This window comes from Mauremys reevesii, linkage group 4 (assembly GCF_016161935.1).
Source record: "Mauremys reevesii isolate NIE-2019 linkage group 4, ASM1616193v1, whole genome shotgun sequence".
Taxonomy (NCBI): Eukaryota; Metazoa; Chordata; order Testudines; family Geoemydidae; genus Mauremys; species Mauremys reevesii.
The window spans coordinates 105722056-105742257 of NC_052626.1; the positions used below are offsets into that span (position 1 = coordinate 105722056).

Sequence of the window (20202 nt, forward strand, 5' to 3'; positions counted from 1 at the left end):
CCTGAACCAGCAACTACACACCACACAACAAAAACACCAACCCAGGAACCAAACCCTGCTACAAACCCTGGTGCCAACTCTATCCACATATCTGTTCAGGGACACCATCATAGGTCCTAATCACATCAGCCAGACCATCTGGGGCTTGTTCGCCTGCACATCTACCAATGTGATATGTGCCAGCAATGCCCCTCTGTCATGTACATTGGCCAAACTGGACAGTCTCTACGCAAAAGAATAAATGGACACAAATCTGACATCAGGAATCATAACATTCAAAAACCAGTAGGAGAACACTTCAATCTCTCTGGTCAATAACAGACCTCAAAGTAGCAATTCTTCAACAACAAAAAACTTCAAAACAGACTCCAACGTGAATCTGCAGAACTGGAAAACGAGGAGTCCTTGTGGCACCTTAGAGATTAACAAATTTATTTGGGCATAAGCTTTCATGGGCTAGAACCCACTTCATCAGATGTATGAAGTAAAACATATAGGAGCAGGTATCAATACATGAAAGGATGAAAGCTTATGCCCAAATAAATGTGTTAATCTCTAAGTGCCACAAGTCTAAAATGGTTGCCCTGCCCCAGTTACTTCCTTCAGCTTCTGACATGAGAAATTGTCCCCAGTACATTGCAAGAATTTATAGGATATTTTGTATTTTGCCTTGTTACTTTTCCAACAGATGTCTGAGTAGTTAAAGTCTCCATTACTTGTGTTTTAGTTATTTCTGTTGTTTGTTCTATAAATGCCTCATCTACCTCCTCATCCTGATTAGTGGTCTATAGTAGACCCCTAGCATGATATTGCCAGTTGTTTGTTCCCCTCTTTTATTGTCACCCAGAGACTTTCTACTGGTCTGCCTGTCACCTCCTTGTGGACCTCAGTACGAGTGTAAATATTCTTGATGTATAATGCAATGTCCCCTCCTTATGTTGTTACACTGTATGTACAAGCTAGTCTAGCCGGTCCTCCACAGTGGAGTAACCTGCACTGATATATAGGGATTCACAGCAGGTTGAACAACAGAAACTCATTATAGCAGTAGAATAAATTCACGTTCTCTGGACCATGAAAAAGGAAAGAACAAAATATGGGCCCGCCAGTCCAATGGGCCCATTGTAACTTTATCCCACATGATGTGAAAAATGCCGGTTTTATTTGTGTAAATATCAAAACAGTTCTTGGAAATTTACAAACCTATTTGTTTTATTGTCTAACAGTGATTCCACAAGTTAACTATGTTGCATACAAGAAATTGTTTTTTAAATGCAATTCTAATAACTTCATTATTTATTTCATCACATGCCCTCTTGCCCTGTATCATGGAAAGAATAAATAAATACATTTCCTGCCGTAGCAATAACAACAATAAATTTCCTGAAACCATGTTAGTCTACAACACTTTGAATAATGTATAACGTGGACAGGAAGCCAAATGATGCATTGTAACTGACTTACGACTAATCTGAATTAGGAAATGGACAGAGATACTTTTTCAGATTTATATTGCCAAATATAAGTACTATTTTTTTCTTAAATACTGTTTGTTTTTTTGGAAAGTATTCCTGGTCTGGTATCAATAAATGTATTTTTCCTCCAACAGCTCCCAGTCCCAATTTGTAGCATTCAAGTTATAAATCTTGGTACAAGACAATTAAATTTAACCTTGCAAAACAATGATATTGTTGCTTCTGAGTACACCCATAGGATTGGCATCATTTCAGAAAATGATACTTCTTATGCTACCAACCAAACATTCCAAACCACATATGTTGTAATTAAATGATTAGAGCCTGGTATTTTCGGTACATTTGAAATATTTCCTTTAGCAGCAGATAATAAGACTAAAGGACACCCAAACAGAACAAGCACATATACAAGCGCATATATTTGAAATGTCCATTTTTTTAAAGGTACCTTTTCTCCCAATATCTCTATTAATAATGTTTAAGAATTTTGCTGGAGGGTGGTCCTACACGTTTTCCTAAATACTACTCTCTCTCTCTCTAAAAATGTATGTGTTTTTGTTTTTCCCCAAACAGAGCCCAGTCCAGTTTCTGACATCCAGGCCACAAATGTCAGCACAGAACAAGTGACCTTAACATGGAAAAACAATGACACTGCTGCTCCTAATTACACATATGTGATATCCACTGATGGGAATGGAATTTCGCCTACTCAGAACCAAACCTCCCAAAACAAAAATGCTGTAATTGGGAGACTACAGCCTGGTACCCTTTATAACTTCACAGTAGTTCCACTAGCAGCAGATAACATGACTAAAGGAGACCCAGAAGTCAAACACATCTATACAAGTAAGTAATAGAAAGATACAGTACATGTTGCTTACAATTAAATACACTCTTTCTTTTCTCTATTACCCCTTCCCCCAAGTTATGTGTATTAGTTTATGTAATAAAAATACTCCATATTGTCATCTTGTCTCCTCTTATGTGCTCCAGCCTTTACATTTCTGTTAGAATAAAAGTTTGGCTGTGAAAGCATGTGAGATTATCAAATCACTGATTGGAAATTAGCTCATTTTTCATTCTGAATATTTCAGACGTGGAACCAATGTCCCGTTCACCAGGGGGCCCATTACTGGATATTTTTGTTGTTTTTTCTCTAAATGCCTTGCCTATCTCCTCATCCTGATTTAGTGGTCTGTACTAGACCTCCCAAAATGACATTGCTCCTTGTTTTGTTTTGTTTTTTCCTTCTTTTATCTTCACCCAGGAGGTTTGTCTGTCATCTCCTTCTGAACCTCAGTACAAGTATAAATATTCTTGATGTATAATGGAATACCACCTCCTTTTTTTGTTACACTGTATGTAAAAGCTAGTGTAGCAGATCTTCCACAGTGGAGTAACCTGCACTGATCTATAGGAATTCACAGCAGGTTAAACGGTAGAAACTCATTATAGCAAGCAATAGAATAAATTGACATATCTCTGGAACATGAAAATGAAAAGAACAACAATTGGGACCACTAGCCATTGTAATTTTATCACAGATAGATAGTGTGATCAAATGCCAATTTTATTTGTGTAAATGTCAAAACAGTAACTGGAAATTTACAACACTATTTGTTTATTTGTCCATTTTTTTTAAATGAACACCCCGCCCCATACATCTATTAATAATTTTTAAGAATTTTGCTGGAGGGAGGTCCTACATGTTTTCCTAAATACTACTCTCTATTTTAAAATGTATGTGTTTTTGTTTTTCCCCAAACAGAGCCCAGTCCAGTTTCTGACATCCAGGCCACAAATATCAGCACAGAACAAGTGACCTTAACGTGGGAAAACAATGACACTGCTGCTTCTAATTACACATATGTGATATACACTGATGGGAATGGAATTTCTCCTACTCGGAACCAAACCTCCCAAAACAAAATTGCGGTAATTGAGGAATTACAGCCTGGTACCCTTTATAACTTCACAGTAGTTCCACTAGCAGCGGATAACGTGACTGAAGGAGACCCAAAAGTCAAAGAGATCTGTACAGGTAAGTAATAGAAATACACAGAATATGTTGCTTACAATTAAATGCAGGCACTCTTTCTTTCCTCTGTTACTCCCCACAACCCCAATGTACATGTATTTGTTTATGTAATAAAAGTACTCCATATTGTCATCTTGCCTCCTGTTATGTGCTCCACCCTTTACATTTCTGTTAGAATAAACGTTTGGCTGTGAAAGCATGTGAGATCATCAAATCACTGATTGGAAATCAGCTCATTTTTCATTCTGAATCTTTCAGAAGTAGAACTAATGTCCTATTCATCATGGGCCAGTTGCTTGAGTCTGGCCAAGCTGTGTTCAGCACAGACCTAGAGAGAAGTAGTGCTAACAGTATACAGTATCTACACTTGTGGCTAAAGTTTGATTCCCAGCTCAAGGAGACACGCTTGCATGCTAAAAACAGAGCTTAGCCATGGTGGTGAAAGCAGCGGGATGGGCCAGCTATCCTGATTATGTGCCTAGGGTCTTCGATGGGCATATATACTCCAGGTGGCTAGGCCATTCCTCTACTAGTGCTGCCATGGCTACACACTTTTTTTAGTGTGCTAGCTCAATGAGAGCTAGTACAAGTATGTCTCCTTGAGCTGGAGATTACACTTCCAGCTCCCAGTGTAGACATCCGCTAAGACACATCTTCATTTCTCTAATTTTGAGGCTGGTGGAGGCCAGTTCAGCTCCACCATAACTTAGAGCAGCCTAATGGCTGCTCTAAGAGCCAGATTTTCAAAGGTATTCAAGCATGGAAAGATGAAGATTGGTGCCCAGTGGGACTTTAAAGGTGCATTTAAAAATCCCATTGGGCACATATCTGCATCTTTAGGTGTCTAAATACCCTTGAAAATCTGGCCCTAAATATCTCTGGCAGTAATGGTCTGTATGAAGCACTTTACCATAGGATCACTTGAGTACAAGATCTCTGTCATACTCCTACACTTGGAAGGAGTATGGGGGCAGGTGGGGCACTGGATGGGTGGCATAGAGACACCAGTTCAGTCCCCTCCAGGAATTTCCCTAAACCCAGATGGATCCAAAAATCCCCCATTAAGAACACTTTCCAGGTGCTGTACTAAGTACTGCAAAACAGCTAGAAGGGGTGCTGAAGGTCTCTCTCTCTCTCACACACACACTCTCTTACAGTCTGAATTTTCTTGTGAATATTTCACATGCTTGTATCTAGGCATATCTCAGTGATGAGGTGTTAGTGGTTTCCACATGCACAGTATGCAGGCACCCAAAAGTACATTATTGTGTAGATTGGCAAAAAAAATTGTTTGTTTGTTTTAGTTTACTTCAATCAGTAGAAAGAATCAATTAACTTGTAACCAATTTAACCTAAAATGGATCCTTTCTCTGTGATAGTCTTCTGAGGTTCCCAGAATTATAAATTAGTGTGTTACCCCCTCAGCCTCTGCAAGTGAGTTTTGCTACTGCTAAGCTGTGACACGATTCCCTGACACACCAGCTTATCTGTCTTGCCAGCAAACTCTTCAGGACTCTGCTAGTCTAAACCTTGTTTGGCAGGTAACAAATAGTGAACCTCAATTCCCGAGTTCTTTATAGAACAGTCATTCATTCATGAGGTGTCTAATGTTGCTTTTGGGTGGCATACATTCTTTGCAAGCTAGTTGCTTCTTCCTGCATTTTTAAACACAGTGTAAACTCGTAAACCTCAGAATGTTTGGCAGGTTGCCATAAAAAGAGAAATATGGACAGAGCACAAAAGCAAAATGTATACCATAAATCAGAGAAGAAAGGAATTATAGCACCATGGGAAGAAAGAAGACTGAGCATGTGGTATAGAGATGAGAGAGAACAGAAAAATAGCAGAAAACATAAAAGGAAAGAGGTGCTAGATAATATTTATTTAGTAATACAATAAATGTATGTGGTGCTTCCCAGGCAGATGAAAACCAGGGTTCCTGCCCTGTAGAGCTTAAGTGGATTAAACAGATAACCATCCAGTTTGTTCTACTAACCTCTTTTCTTTTGCAGAGCCTGCACCAGTGCCTTCATTTAACTGTACACCAGTGACTAAAGAGCCTAAGTTAACACTAAAGTGGGAGCGCCCTGCTGGTGACAGTACTGGCTTCAGCATTAACATATTCAATGATGCCTGGAGCAACAAAACACTGGTTTTGGCTGATAGCCTAGAAACAACTGTAACAAATTTAAATTATTCCACCTCCTACAGTGTTAGTATTATAACCCGTTCATGTGAGAAAGACAGCCTTCCAATGCGAATAACATGCGATACAAGTATCACTGGTAAGTGTAAAAAGTTTGGTGTGGGGTACAGGGCCAAAAAAACAAAAAGCAAAAAAACCCCTCTAAGCTGCAAAATGTGTAGCATTATACAGTACATGTGAATATTCAAGCTATGAGAGAGAGACCTTATCTTCATTCAAAGTTGTGTGTGAAAATTTATATATTAACTATGTAGAATTAGTATGATCAAAGATATGAACTTTTATTTCCTTACAGCATTTTTATATGGATGAGACACTATTTCTTTGTTGACTTACTTGATTTTAAAGCTGCTTCTTTAAGTGACATTTAAAATGTGCTGGGTAATGTGGGTTTATATGATGTTGCCCAATGTGCAAATTGCAGTAATGAGAGAAAATGGTGGGCTTTCTTTGTAGCTTTTTCTAGGTAGTTGGCGAAGATAGATATTTCAACATAAGGTATCTTTCTCCTTGATTCACCTTTTCCTTCCCACATGTTGAGATGCTAATTAATATTAATATTTCTCTGTCACAGACCCACCTGCTCCAATAGAAAAGCCTATTATTACGTCAATCACTCACAACTCCTTTAAAATTAAGTTCAGTGGGTTTGAGTCAAAAAATGGACCGCTAAAGGCCTATGCAATAGTAATCACAACAACTAAAGGTAAGATGTTAGGATGTTAGCTCCCAGATGTATTATTATTATATCAGACATCATGTGTATATCCATCGGGACAAAATTTTTAGATCTTAAACTAAGTGGAAGGGGAAGAGTTACTCCTGATATTTGCAGTTGCTGTTCAGAAACATAGAGTGAAATTCTGACTCAACTAAAGTCAATGGCAAAACTCTCATTGACTTCATAGGCCAGGATTTCACTCATAGACTTGACTGGACTGAATTATTCTAGTTCATAGGCCTTTCACAATGTTGGCACTGTTCTATCTGATCAGCTTCCTTATTGGTTTGCCAGTAACACCAACTGCAAAATTGTATAGTGTCTTTTTTTTTTTTTGTAGAATGATTCTAGGAGCTGGTAATTAACAACTTCTGAATTTTGGGGTGTTTTTCAAGGTTGTGAAGATTATTACAATAAAAATGTCAGAAAGTTGGGGGGGGATGAAGCACTGTTCAACCCTTTGTACTAGTAATATCCTATTGTCATTGGGGGGATTTTTATGGATGAAAGGCAGGACGAACATTGTCAGCATCATGCTAAGGAAAACTGAGGAAGCCATAAGGCTTCCTATGGAGAATTGCTATAAAACACATTATCTTTAAAACATCAAAAATCAAAGACAAATTTTACTTGGTTAACCACAGTGATAATTCATGAAATCAGCAAGCCTGTTCTTTGCAGGCTAAAATATGTTTCATTCCTGCAAATGAGGGCAGCTGAAATAAGTTGTTCCCCAATGCAGGATTGTATTGACATATAAACAGATATAATAACTGAACTTAGGGTGACCAGATGACAAAACCAAAATATTGGGACACGTGAGGGTGGGCAGGGCACTGCCGAAGCAAAAAAAAACAACCAAAAACCCAGAGCACTGCCAAAGCCAAATATCAGGACAAATGGCTTCCCGGCAATACATCTGTCGGGACGCAGTACAAACAGCTGAATATCGTGACAGTCCCGATTTTATCGGGACCACCCTACCTCAACTTGCCTTTTGTTTTAACAATGAGTATGCATCTCTCAGCAGCTTCCTTTGTAGATCTTCCTTCCATATTTTTTTAAAGTACACTTTCTTGTACAATAGTGATTACATCACTGATGATACCTGAATAGCTTCTTGTATTCCGGTATCCTCGGTTTGCCTTATTTGATGGCCCCAAAATTACATTGTTAATGTCAGTGTTTTATCGACATACTTGTATTTTTTTCAGATGCCTCTAACCACTAATAGTTAAAGCTAAATCACATGCAAAGCATGGGTCTATATTGTGTTTGTTCACTTGGGCAAGAAAATAGATGTTTCTAGTCATGACTGGTGGAAACTGAGAAAGGAGATACCAATTCGTCAGCGTCAGATGCTTTACTATAAGGGGAAAAGATTTTAGAAAATGGCTCATCCGCCTTGATAAAGTGTAACGTTAATGCTCCAACTGTATAACGCTCAATTGTCTGTAATCTTAGTACACTAAGTTTAGGGTGGGTTTGTGGTGTTTGGGTCAGTAATAGAAGTCATTTGTAACTTTTTCATCATTCTCTTCAGTGCAGAAACAGCATCAGCTGCTCTAATGTAAAGCAAGCAGGATTTCAGAGAAACTATTCTGCCTTGAGCCCTGATCCTGTACCATTAAAGGCAATGATTTCAGTGAGCCCTAAGTTCCCCTGTAGCATGCACATCATTTGTTTTTTAGCTGTTACAGTTTGCTAACAAAACAACCTTCCCTAGCTTTTCCTCAACCTCTTGTTAGATATTAATTTAATGCAATTTTCTTTAAAAGGGGGGGAGGGTATTTTTTTAAAATAATAAGTGCAGATGCCCGAGGGCAGCCTTGAGTGCAGGGCTAGAAGACCTCATGAGATCCCTTCCAGTCTGACACTTTTATGGTTCACTTCTGTGATATGCACAAATTCCTCTAACAGTGGCCGGCTACTTCCTCCTCACATAACACTGAACATTTAACTCTGTGTGTTTGCTATGAACTCATCTCTGGCAGCAAGCAATTTGAAATGCATTGTTACCTGATCATTTTTACATGCTTTAGTGACATAATCTGCTTCAAAATCCAGGAATTAATTCTTTCCTTGACAGCATCATAGGGCAGGGATTGGGAGAAAGAGCCTAATGTACTTAGACAACCTCGCTTCATGTTTTGTGATATAAGGTGTTTTTATACCATGTTACCCACTCCACCTTCATCCTTGAATTTACAACATTAGATTAAAAATTATGTTTAGAACGTTATCTTAAGCAATTTGACTTAGCGATTGCATGGCTTGATCGCATTAAGAGTCCAGTCAACCCAGGAACCATTTCTTCTGAGTCTTCTGAACTAGGAGCTGTTGATTCCCAAACAACTCCTATTTGGGCTATGTCGACCAGTTCTTTTAACAGCAAGAGGAGGCCAAAGCAGCCCTTACTTCTCAGGTTCTTGAGGTTTATGTGCTAAATCCTGGCATGCTAAGAGCCTGTCTTCACTACCAAATTGGGTCCTATTTGTTAACTCGACTCTTCAAGGTGATTTTCTGCCTCAGTATTAAGCACAGTTTTGCAGCTAGTGGAGACAGGGATGATGTAGTACCATGGCCTACCAGGTCTGGCTTTCATCTGGTTGCTGCTTTAGTTTCTCCTCCCTCAGTCTAGATCACCCATTCTCGGAGTCTGGTTTGGTTTCTGCAGTAGCTAGGGGTCCAAGTCACTGCAAAAGGCTAAGTCATGAAAGAAAAAGTCCACCCCTTCCAGGGTCTCCAGCTCCAAAACAAACATGAGTCTTCCACCTCAGTCTCAAGCTGGACAAAGCCCCTCCTTCTTGAAGATCTGTCTGTCTTCTTTCTTCAAAATCCAGACATGCTCTAGCCTGCCATCTTTCCTTCTCATCCCTCATCCTCTCCTGGGCTTCTCTGATTCTCTCCCTGCTCTCTACCAAGCACTGACTGCCAGGACTTTCTACCTGGAATCTCCCTTCACGTCTTTTGGTCCTCTACAAGTTTCTGTTTTAGCTCCACCCCAGAAGGCCTAATTTAGCCACATGACCTGCCTGTTATGTGACTTTGCTCATTTTCTTCACCTGGACAGGCGGGTAAGTGTGTCACAGGTGGGAGTGGATCCATCTCCTCTGAAAGGGTGATTCTTAAAGTCACCCAGTGACAGCCAAGTTGTGTTGAATGTCTTGTCAGCTGGCTTTGATAAACCTGTATGTGTCAACTGATCATGGTTAAACATGGCTTGTCCCATCTACACTGACTGCAAAGCTGTGTTAGTTAATGCGGCTCCTCAAGGTCGGGTTCTAACTTGATCAGATTTGTCTAGTGAAGACTATCCTAGAAGGATTTTCAGCCGTGTGCAGTGAAGTTTCACTACAGAAGACTTCAGCGCAGGTAGTTTTCTGCAAAGAAGTGTTTTGTATATCCAAAAGGTTATTGCTCTGGGGACAAAATAAATAAATTGTTCTACAGTGAAAAGAGTATCTGAAATTGTCCATATTGCCCTTTAATTTCAGGCAATATTCCACATTTGCTGGAATAGTCATAATCGTTAGTTAGTATTTTACTATTATTGCCCTTGAGCCAGTCCCTGTATTTTAAAATATAATTTTACAAAAACATTAGTTGATGTCTGTTGTATATATTTGTATTTTCAGAAGGCAATATACCTCCAAGTAGCAGCTTGAACTATACATACAATGACTTCAAGGAAAATAAAAGAAAAACATACATAACAAGTGTCATAACCGCTACGCAAATGAGAGCCTTTTCCTCCCGTTCAAATAGTTCAGAATATGTAATGGAAGTAGGAGATGCATCCAAATCGCATGCCTATTCCAATGGGCCGCTGGAACCACTTGGTTCATACCGGTATTTATCTTGTTGTTTGTTGTAATTTCCTTGTATACAATTGAAATCTAAGTAATCATTGGATCACCAGATCATAAATACTAACTGTCAGGCTTCAATTGTTAACTCAATCTAATGTGACTATTTTGTTTTCCTTCCCTCTCATCAGGGCGAGTGTTGCAGGTTTCACTAAAATTGAATTTAACAATGGTGAACTTATTGTTGAAGAGAGAAGCTATGTATCATTTACACCTTATTCTCAGGCAATTATATTACTCCAGGATCCAGGTAAAGCTAAAATAAAATGTTGCATTGAATGTTTTGCATATATTGGGCCCAACGGGGTTCTCATTTCAATTCTTGGCAAAACACCCATTGACTTCAATGAAAGGAGGCTTGGGTCTATTTATCTATAATATTGTAATATAATTGGTCTGTAGATTTACAACTGAGCAGTTCTACGAAAACTCTCTTATATGCATATATTACATAATCCCTAACAGAAAAAATAAGTGACAAAACAAACCTTAAACATGATATACTAAAATGAGAGTGGAAAGCTGCTGATACAATAAGACTTTGAGAGATAAGTAAAGTAGGGATTGAAATTATTGTGTTTTTGCACTCCCTGTAAATTAGAGATTGATATGTAGAAAAGAAATGGTGGAATCATGCTCCTATAATCCCAGTATTTCTTGTTTAGCCCCATTTTTACTGCTGTTCTTTATCAACACTTGATATTGGCATCACTTAAAGGTGTTTCATAGTTACAGAGAGGGGCTGGTGAGTAAGGTGCTAGCTAGGGACTTGAGAGACCCAAGTTCAATTCCTTGCTCTGTCATAGACTTCCTGTTCCTCTAGGCCAGATTTTCAGATGTGTTTAGGTGCCTAAAGATCCAGATAGGTACATAGGGGGTGTGACGGGTGCCACCTGGAACTGGGGTACCACTGAGCCAGCCTGGACTCCTTTACACTGTATTGCTGTGACAAGCTCTGAAGCCCCCTTGAGCACACATACAGGTAGGGACACGCTCAGCTGCAGTTACATACAGACACTGTGATCAGCTCTGCATGGGAAGACTTCAGCTAAGGAACTTCCCGGCTGCTCAGGCATGCCACCCCCTCTGGAGTGTAAACCCAAAATTATACCATTTTGCATTGCACAGGGATCTGTACAGCATAAGCTCATAAAATTCATTCCCTCTTTCAATGTAGAAAAGAATATACACAACAGCTTTCTGCCCCGAGTTATGATTTCCAGAAAGACAAAGCAAAAACTAATTTATTAACTACAAAAGATAGATTTTAAGTGATTATAAGGGATAGCAATCAAATCAAAGCAGATTACCTAGCAAATAAACAAAACACACAAACTAAGCTTAATATACTACATAGATCGGATATGAATAGCAAATTCTCATCCTAAATGATGATACCAGCAGGCTGCATGTTCTTAAGGGGCAAGCTGTGCAGGCTTACACTTAGAAATCCCAGGTGTTCCATTCACAGGCTAAAAATCCCTTTAGCCTGCGTCTAGCACTTCCCTCCCAGTTCAGCGTTTGTTCCTCAGGTGTTTCCAGGAGTGTCTTTGGAAAGGGAGTCAGTGAAGAACCACAATGATGTCACTGCCCTGCCTTAAATAGCCTTTGCATATGGCCGGAACCCTTTGTTTCAAAGCTTGGTTCCCACTCCAGTCAGTGGAAAAATAGTGGGATCCAAGATGGAGTCCAGCACCAGGTGACCTGGTTACACATCCCTGTAGTGTTACAGCAGCCATGAGTCGGAGGGTGTTTGTAGCATCCTCAGGAAGCCCCCTCCCACTGGTGGGCAATAAGCTTCTTCTAAGGTCTGTTGTTCTCTCCTTATGGCTTATTAACCTGAATGGGCCCTTCCCAGCCAGCCATGGAGGCTGAGAGCCTTTTGTCTAGTGGGCGTTCCCCATGTGTAAACACAATTTGTAATACAGATACATAGTCAATATTCCTAACTTCAGATATGAAAATGATACATGCATACAAATAGGATAATCATATTCAGTAAATTATAACCTTTTCAGTGATATCACACATGGCCTATCCAGCATAAAATACATTATGATTATATTAAAATAATATCATACTAATATCTCTATGAAGAATATGGGGTGCAGTGTCACAGTGGTATTTTTCAAAATTGCACCAGTGGGATAGATGCCTATCTGTCTTTAGGTACCTAAATACCTTTGAAAATATGGCCTCTCTGTGTGTAGCTATGGTGTAGCACCCAGCGCTGGTGCATTGTTTACATTGGCACTTTACAGCACTGACACTTGCTGTGCTCAGGGGGTTGTTTTTTCACACCCCTGAGTGAGACAGTTGCAGTGCTTAAAATTGCCAGTGTAGACAAGCCCTTGGTTTCCAATGCCAATTAGAAAATGACTATATTCTTAGTTGAGAGATGATGCAGAAATGCCAAGTTTTTATTCAATCAGACATTATAGGTCAGCTCATTTCATACGGGTGTCCTTTGCATATGAAATTTACTGCAGATAGTAGAAGTCTAAATTGTTAATGGTCGTAATTTTCACCTTGATACTTTCTTATATGACACTTGGATATACTTTCCTCTAAGCTGAGACCTGTCCTTCCTCTTATTGGGCACGGTTTGTGAAATGAATTGCAGGTTCAGATTTAAATAGATGCATCTCAAACTATCCGATTTGCTCCCTGAGTTGGATAGCTCAAAATGCAACTACTCAGGCTGTCCCTTGCAATCAAAATCCAGGTACAAAAATGGAGCCACCCTTCTGAAAATTGTGTCTGATTAAATAAAACTTGAGGAAGATGAATGGAACTATGGCAGTTTACACCAGCTGATAATCTGCCCCTTGATTGCTTTACACCATCTCTTCACTCCGAATATAGTATCTTCTTGATAGTTAATTATTGTTAACTGGAGTGGGAGGTAAAAATCAATTATTATCATTGCTTATGAGTCTGTAAACAGCATTGGATAATTCATTTTATTTTTGTAAAATCTTTAACCATATCCTTTTCTTGTTTCTTGACATTAGAAAGTCACATTAGCGTCGATTGTAGCCTGTTGATATGTTGATCATTGTTGATTTGATAGATAATTCATGAAAAGTTTCTGTTTTTATCCTCCCATAAGGTGTCATCACTGGAGCCGTTATTGGGTGTATTTTGGGTGCTGTGGCTATAGCTGCTGTAGTGGTATTCGTTTTCTGGAGACGGAGAAGGTAACACATATTAACTATTGCATTCAGTTCTGTAAAGAGAGCCACATTATTTCACCAATACAATAAAAATAATAATAAATAACTAGCCCTTCTATAATGCTTTTCATAATGAGGCAGAAGCCAGCACTATTCCTGTTTCATATACTTTAAAGAGCAATGTTTTAAAATAAGCTTTATAAATACAAAATGTTTATTTATATCACAGTAAACTCACTTAGATTATTTTGATGTGGAAACAAGGTCTTCATCATGACAGAGTATCACTGAGCAAATTCTGCTCTGTTACACTGGTGTAAATTCAGATTTACATGTATATTTGTGTAATTCAGATCAGAATTAGACTAATTGTCATGTATGTATAGTGCTCCATAGCACATTTGTAATTAGTATGTCAATGATCACATTAAGGTACTGTTAGCGTGTGTCAGCAGGGTGTACAGGGACAGGTAGAGTATGGCAAGTTAGTGCGGGGTAGATTTACATCCCAGCTTATTGCAAACTAGATGATTGTGTAGACAGGCCCTGAAGATATCTTATATAGGCTTTTTTTTTCCTCGATTGCCCACACTGGAACCCAACTTGTGGTCTGAGATTTCCTTTCTGGAGGTAATGGCAAGGCTAAGTGGAAAAGATGTAATGGAAAAGTGTTCAAAAGTTGTCCTAATAAATCTGTGAGAAAATACATAGACGCTGTGCTCCTCTAGAAAGCTGGGCTGTGCTGAGAGTGTCCCTAATTCCTGAGTCTTTTCCAGACAATCTGGAGTCCATCAAGGCTCTTTTTCTTCTCATGTTACCAGTTAAATTATGCAGAGCATACATTATAAAATGCCACTAAAAGACATGGAAGCCTTTTTTGATTTTCTTTTGCCTTCTTGTTCTGGTTGCTGTTCCTTCCCAGAAGCTTCCATCTTTGACCAACACTTGCTTCCTAAGTAGAAGATCCAGGAGAGAAGCTTTCTTTGAAGCTGTGAAGATCTTTTTATTCAAACAGCAAGGGTGTAAACACATTGTATAAACGTCTGACTTCTTAAATCATTATGTGGCATTTAGAGTCCTATTTCTAAGGCCTTTTCTACAATGAGATTTTAGCCCTGGTGCATATTCTTAGTGTAGACACAGCTTACATTGGTGCAATATGATTTTTACTAATGCGGTTGACCCTGGTTCCAAACTGGGAAAAGTTGAACCAGTGTAAACCAGGGATCTGCAATCGTACAGCTACACCAGTGTCTAAGATTGCCCTGTAGACAAGGGGGTCTGTTCCCTGTCGCCCGACTCCATTAGAACAGACTAACACTTGTCTATTGTTCATTCATGATTAAAGAATTTCTTATTAATGATTTTACTGCTCACTGTAAGTGTAGGGCATAAGGACAGCCACAGTTAGGGCTTCTTGCACAAGATCAGACGGTATATGAAAAACTATCATGAACCAGGCACAGAAAGAGCTTCTGCCAGGAATCTCATTTGTGTTCTACATACATTCTTCTAATCTCTTCCCACTCCTTCCCAACAGGAAAGATGGAAAAAATAGTGAGCTACCCTTTTCTCCGATTAGGTGAGTTAAATAATCTTTCAGCCACTATTTTCTGAGTTTACGTAAATATTGGCAAGACTTGTTCAGAACTCTGATAATGGTGTACTATACAATTTTCTGAGGTGGAGTTCCTGGTATTAGAGCTTGGAACACTTTTTATTTCCTTATGGAATTCAGGGAACCAAACATAACCTACTGCTGTCTAAAAATAATTATGTAGAGATTTTCAATGCTGCCAAATGGATTTGAACACCCGCTTCCCATGAAAATGAATGGGAATTAGATGACCAAGTCCCTTAGGTGGCTTTGCCTTGTATTCTTATGCATTGACAATATAATCCAGATTACAAAGTGCAGTGTGTAGAGGACCTGCCTGCACTATGTCTAAGCAAGATTGTCCACTGTAGCCTCAATGCTCCCCTGTGATAGGGCTACTTTGTGCTGAACCACCAGTGCAAAATAGCCTTAAAGCCAGGACAGGGGGATATAGGAGAGTCACCCCAGTAGAGGGGGAACCTCAAGTAGTGCAGAACTGGCATAAAATGTCTCAGACACCATGGAAGCCAAGGGCATCCCAGTGATTCCTAGCAGCCTTTGAGGCCATTGGCAGTCAGTCAAAGTTATACCAGGAGATTGACCTAATACACGACCAACCTAGGATCAGGGACTCACAAAGGTGACTTAATGCCACCTTTTTACATCCTCTTTCCTAAATTGCATTGAAACTCCTTCGCTGCAGTAGAGCATTGGAGCTATATGTCTAGTTGTCCTGGAGTGTTTGAGGTGTATAATAAAGCTTGTTAGAGTAATATAGTAAAAGTATAACTGCGCTGTGTCTAATAATTTTTTTTCTTTTTTCCTTTCCTCAAGACCCAAGAAGTAAGTAAATCACATTTCGTAAACATGAACGACTGCCATTAACTGAATTTACGGTTTTTTTAGCTAATAACAAATACTAATAAATGGTTTTGTTCGTTTTAGATCCAAGTCAATTAAAGTTGAAAACTTTGAGTCCTACTTTAAGAAACAGCAAGCTGACTCAAACTGTGGATTTGCTGAAGAGTATGAAGTATGTATTACCAGTTGTTATGAAGTTCAGTTATGTATTTTTACAGACAGGAGAAAAATAGCTTCTCTTTGGGAAGTAGCTAGGCATTGTTTAGAGGAGAGAGGTGACCAGTGTCAGAGACTGGGCGTATACAAAAATATGATTTTGTCACAGTAAAATTGTTCATAATTCATGGCACAGTCATGGTAAAAAATAGACAATTTCATGCTCTAGGCACTGCAGCCTTGTGCACTCTGCTGCCGTGCATTCACATTTTTAGCTCACTTTGATCTAGTCCTCTTTGTTAACCAGTGCTCATATTATGGGGGACCCTGACCCTGCCTGCTGCCTCTGTCCCCTTTCTACTCTGACTCCCCCCACCCCACAGACTCTTCTCCCCAGTGCAGAGCTCCTAGAAGGGGCACAGCTGGGTCTTTGCCCCTCTCATCCCCCGGATCCCCTGTTCTTCTGTTCTCTGTCCTCTTTACCCTTTGTGGGTTCCCCAGTCCCAATCCCACCAGCCCCCTTTCTCCCTGACTCATCCGCTCCCCAACTCCTTTTCCTGTCTCTCTCCTCAGCCCATTGCTGGAGGATGGGTGGGCAGGATGGAATGCAGCAGGCTTGAGCTTATTGCTGCCAAGTAGCTGGCTAGAGCACCAGGCTGTGCCGTTCTTCCTGCTGAGATGAAGGGGCTTCTCCAGTGCAAGGCATCGGAGCATGGGATCTGCCAGTGAAGTGTCAAGATTGGGCATCAGGTCCCAGCTACAGACTAGGGAGAGAGACAAGAAAGGGAGTCAGGGATTGAAGTAGGACAGGATAGAGATGGGGTTGGGGATCAGGCGAGCTGGGGGCAGAGAGGATCGGGGGGTTGAGGACTGGGGTACCTACAAGGGGGAAAGATGGCAGATAACAGGAGCTATCACCACAGGGGATGTGAGGGTGGCAAAGACCCAGCCCTTCTGGGTGCGCTGCACTGAAGAGAGGGTTTGTAGGGTGGGGTAAGGGGGAGTCAGAGTGGAAGCTGGGGACAGACGGGGCTCAGAGCAGGGCTAGAGAAGGCAGAGGGAGTGTTAGACGCAAGGGGAGGCAGGAGTAGAGGTGTTTGGGTGAGTGCAGAAGGCTCGGGGGAGTAGGGGGAGGGGCAGGAAGGCAGAGCAGGGTCAAAAGGCAGGTTGTAAGTGATAGTGGTGGATAGGGAAGGAGGCAGCTGATCAAAGTGAAGTAACAAACAGTTAATGCACAGCTACAAGGTCCATATAAATAGCAAAATTCCCATCTGCAACAACCCTTATCTGCCTTCTATTTGAAATACAAGAGAGACATTTCAGATTCTGTGGCACTAACCCTGTCTGGGGGCGTGTATGTAGCAATACTTAAGTTAAGTTAGCATGTAGCCTGGAGAAAGTCACTTACCAACTCTGTGCCTCTGTCTTCCCACTTGCAAAAAGGGTGGGTGGGCATAATACTAACATTGCTACCTTCCTTACTGGGGTTTTGGTACCTTAAATTGCTTTAGAGCTGTAAGTTGCTGTACAGATGCTAAATATTGTTTCCCTCACATCAATAAATATTTTTCTATAAAGGATATGTAAACTTGAAGATAACTAGAGAGACCCCCCAAACCAGGAAACAAGCCATTTGTCCACACAGTCACTTATAGAAAGGTATTGAATAGCTCAATTGTCTGCTAGTATACAGAATACTTTTCCCTCCTCCCTGAAGCCATTCACTGGCTTCCTGTCTCTTTCCATATCAAGTTCAAACTCCTTATTTTAACTTATAGGGCACTACATAGCTCTGCCCTGCCTTCCTTTCAGGTTGTGTATCCTCCTCCAGCTCCTCTAGTGCCGTATACTCCACCCTACCCCTCTTTCCTCAATGCCCTTTTCATTATCATCCCTCTTTCCTCCTCCTTGTGTCGACTCCAAACCAGCTCCACACCACTCCCTGTTCCTAAATCAGATCCTCTTCCTGTGCACATTTCTTCACCCTGCACAATTAGCATATGGCCTGACAGCTGTAGTTCATATTCATGACCCCAATTCAGCAAAGAAAGCCAATGGGACTTTAAATACCTGCTGACTGGTAAGCATATACTTAAGTGCTCTGCTGACTCAGGGCCTGAGTGAACATGCAGTCACTGTTAGTCACCCATATTTTAGAGCAAGTGCAAAAATCAATTTGTGGGACGCACATATTTATTAATCATCCTTCTCCTCCCTGTGAGGTTTGCTGCTCTCTCTCTTTTAAAAAGAAGAGTTCATTTTATTACCACTTCTCCAAGGCCTAATTCTTCCACTACTGTAGGGATGCCATATGTGTTAGCACTGCTAGATATCTCAGTGATTGGCTCTGCCCTGTCTTTAGACCAGTATCATCACTAAAAAAAATTGTTTATTTTGCTGTAGGAACTCAGGTCGGTGGGCATTAATCAGCCTAAATTTGCAGCTGAACTTACTGAGAACAGAGGGAAAAATAGGTACAATAATGTCTTGCCGTGTAAGTCACTTCTTTTGTTTTTGCATGTTGTGTTTGTAGTTGAAAGCTTCAGATTGGGTTAGTTTTGTAACTGAAGGTTTTCAATGATAGGAGGTGCTCACATGCTTCCAGGATGGATACTGGTGTGAGTTTCAAAATAAATAAACCTGTGATAAATATTGTTCAGTTTTCCATAAGCCACAATATTAACAAAATGTAAACAGCTTTCCACCAACACACATCTCGTGTGTCCATTTTGGTGGTTCATCTATGATGAAGCTCTACCCAACAAGCTGACAACCCTAAGTGTAAGACTCAAGACAATAGATGATTATAGACAGGCAGGGGAGTGTAAGGAAACAATGAGGCAATGGTGGTCAGCATGACAGGCAGTAGTCTCTGCACACGAGCAGCCTAACTGCTGTCAAGTTGGTTGTTGGCATCACAGCAAAGGGGGATTTGAAAGAGGATAATGAGGTTGCTTTGTGGATATTTACGGGGAGCTCCTCCCAAGAATGAGGAGCAGCATGGGAGAAAGCAGGGCCATCCGGCATATGCAGAATACCCAGCTCCATAGGGCACCATGAAATTTGAGGCAGCACCAGCTACAGTGGCCAGTCCTATCCCCTGCCCGCCCCCCCCGCGGGCTGTGCCCACTGCAAGGGGGCAGGGCCGTCCCTATAGGGGTGGGGGGTCCGGGACAACTCCCTCCACCCCACCTCTTAGTCTTCCCCCGCCCCGCCCCCATTCCACCTCTTCCCCCAGTGATGGACACAGCCCAGAGGATTAGCAGGGGGCCTGCGCCAGTAGCAGGGGTCTGGCCGACCACACACTCACCAGCAGTGTCAGGTAGTGAAGCAACCCAGCCCCAGCCCGCTCCACTCCGGCAGCTCCCAGCCGTGTCGCTCCGCTTCCCACTGCTGGTGAGTGCGGGGGGTGGTCCTTTCCCCAACCTCCCACCACCACCCAAGCGACACAGCTGGGGCCAGGGCAGGGCCGCCCAGAGGATTCAGGGGGCCTGGGGCAAAGCAATTTCGGGGGCTCCATCCATTAAAAAAAATTTGCAATACTATACAATACTATATTCTAGTGGGGCCCCTGCAGGGCCCGGGGCAAATTGCCCCACTTGCTCCCACCCCCCCGTATGGGCGGCCCTGGGAAAAATAAACCTTCCGCATCTCGGCACAAACCCAATTTTGAGAAAACTTCTTTACAGGGTATCACTGGTTCTCAGCATCAGCTAGTGCTAAAAGGCACTAAAGCTCATTAAAAGGGTTGGACAAATATTTTCCATCAAAACTTTTTTTGGATCGAAAACTAGGGGATTTAAAAAAGCAGAAAAAAATCACAGACAATGTCTGCTTTCCTGCAAAATTTGTTGTGGTTTTTTTTAATTGAAAAGCTGAAATTAATCTCCCAAAAGCTGAATATGGTTTGGGGTTTCAGAAGTGTGTGGCCAAATATTTGCTGCTTGCTGTGTTTGATTGTTTAAAGAAACAATAAAAAAATTCTGCTTAAAAAAAATCCAAAACTTTTGAACCACCTCAACTTATGACCAAACGCCTGAGCCCATCCAGTCAGAGATTTTTCCAGGTTTCTGATACTCTGCTGGCTTCCTTGACTCATATCT

At 40.9% G+C, this 20202-nt stretch overlaps 1 protein-coding gene across 5 annotated transcripts in view; it reads left to right on the forward strand.

Moving 5' to 3' along the window:
• The window catches only part of PTPRJ (protein tyrosine phosphatase receptor type J), a 148387-nt gene that overhangs the window by 117312 nt on the left and 10873 nt on the right, over window positions 1-20202 (forward strand). For all 5 annotated transcript variants that reach the window (XM_039536958.1, XM_039536962.1, XM_039536961.1 and 2 more), the window contains 11 exons: window positions 2049-2321; window positions 3244-3516; window positions 5526-5798; window positions 6294-6425; window positions 10079-10292; window positions 10441-10559; window positions 13422-13509; window positions 15026-15067; window positions 15917-15925; window positions 16028-16115; window positions 18503-18593. In XM_039536958.1, the coding sequence (XP_039392892.1) occupies window positions 2049-2321; window positions 3244-3516; window positions 5526-5798; window positions 6294-6425; window positions 10079-10292; window positions 10441-10559; window positions 13422-13509; window positions 15026-15067; window positions 15917-15925; window positions 16028-16115; window positions 18503-18593 (1602 nt within the window). The remainder of the gene's footprint in view (window positions 1-2048; window positions 2322-3243; window positions 3517-5525; window positions 5799-6293; window positions 6426-10078; window positions 10293-10440; window positions 10560-13421; window positions 13510-15025; window positions 15068-15916; window positions 15926-16027; window positions 16116-18502; window positions 18594-20202) is intronic.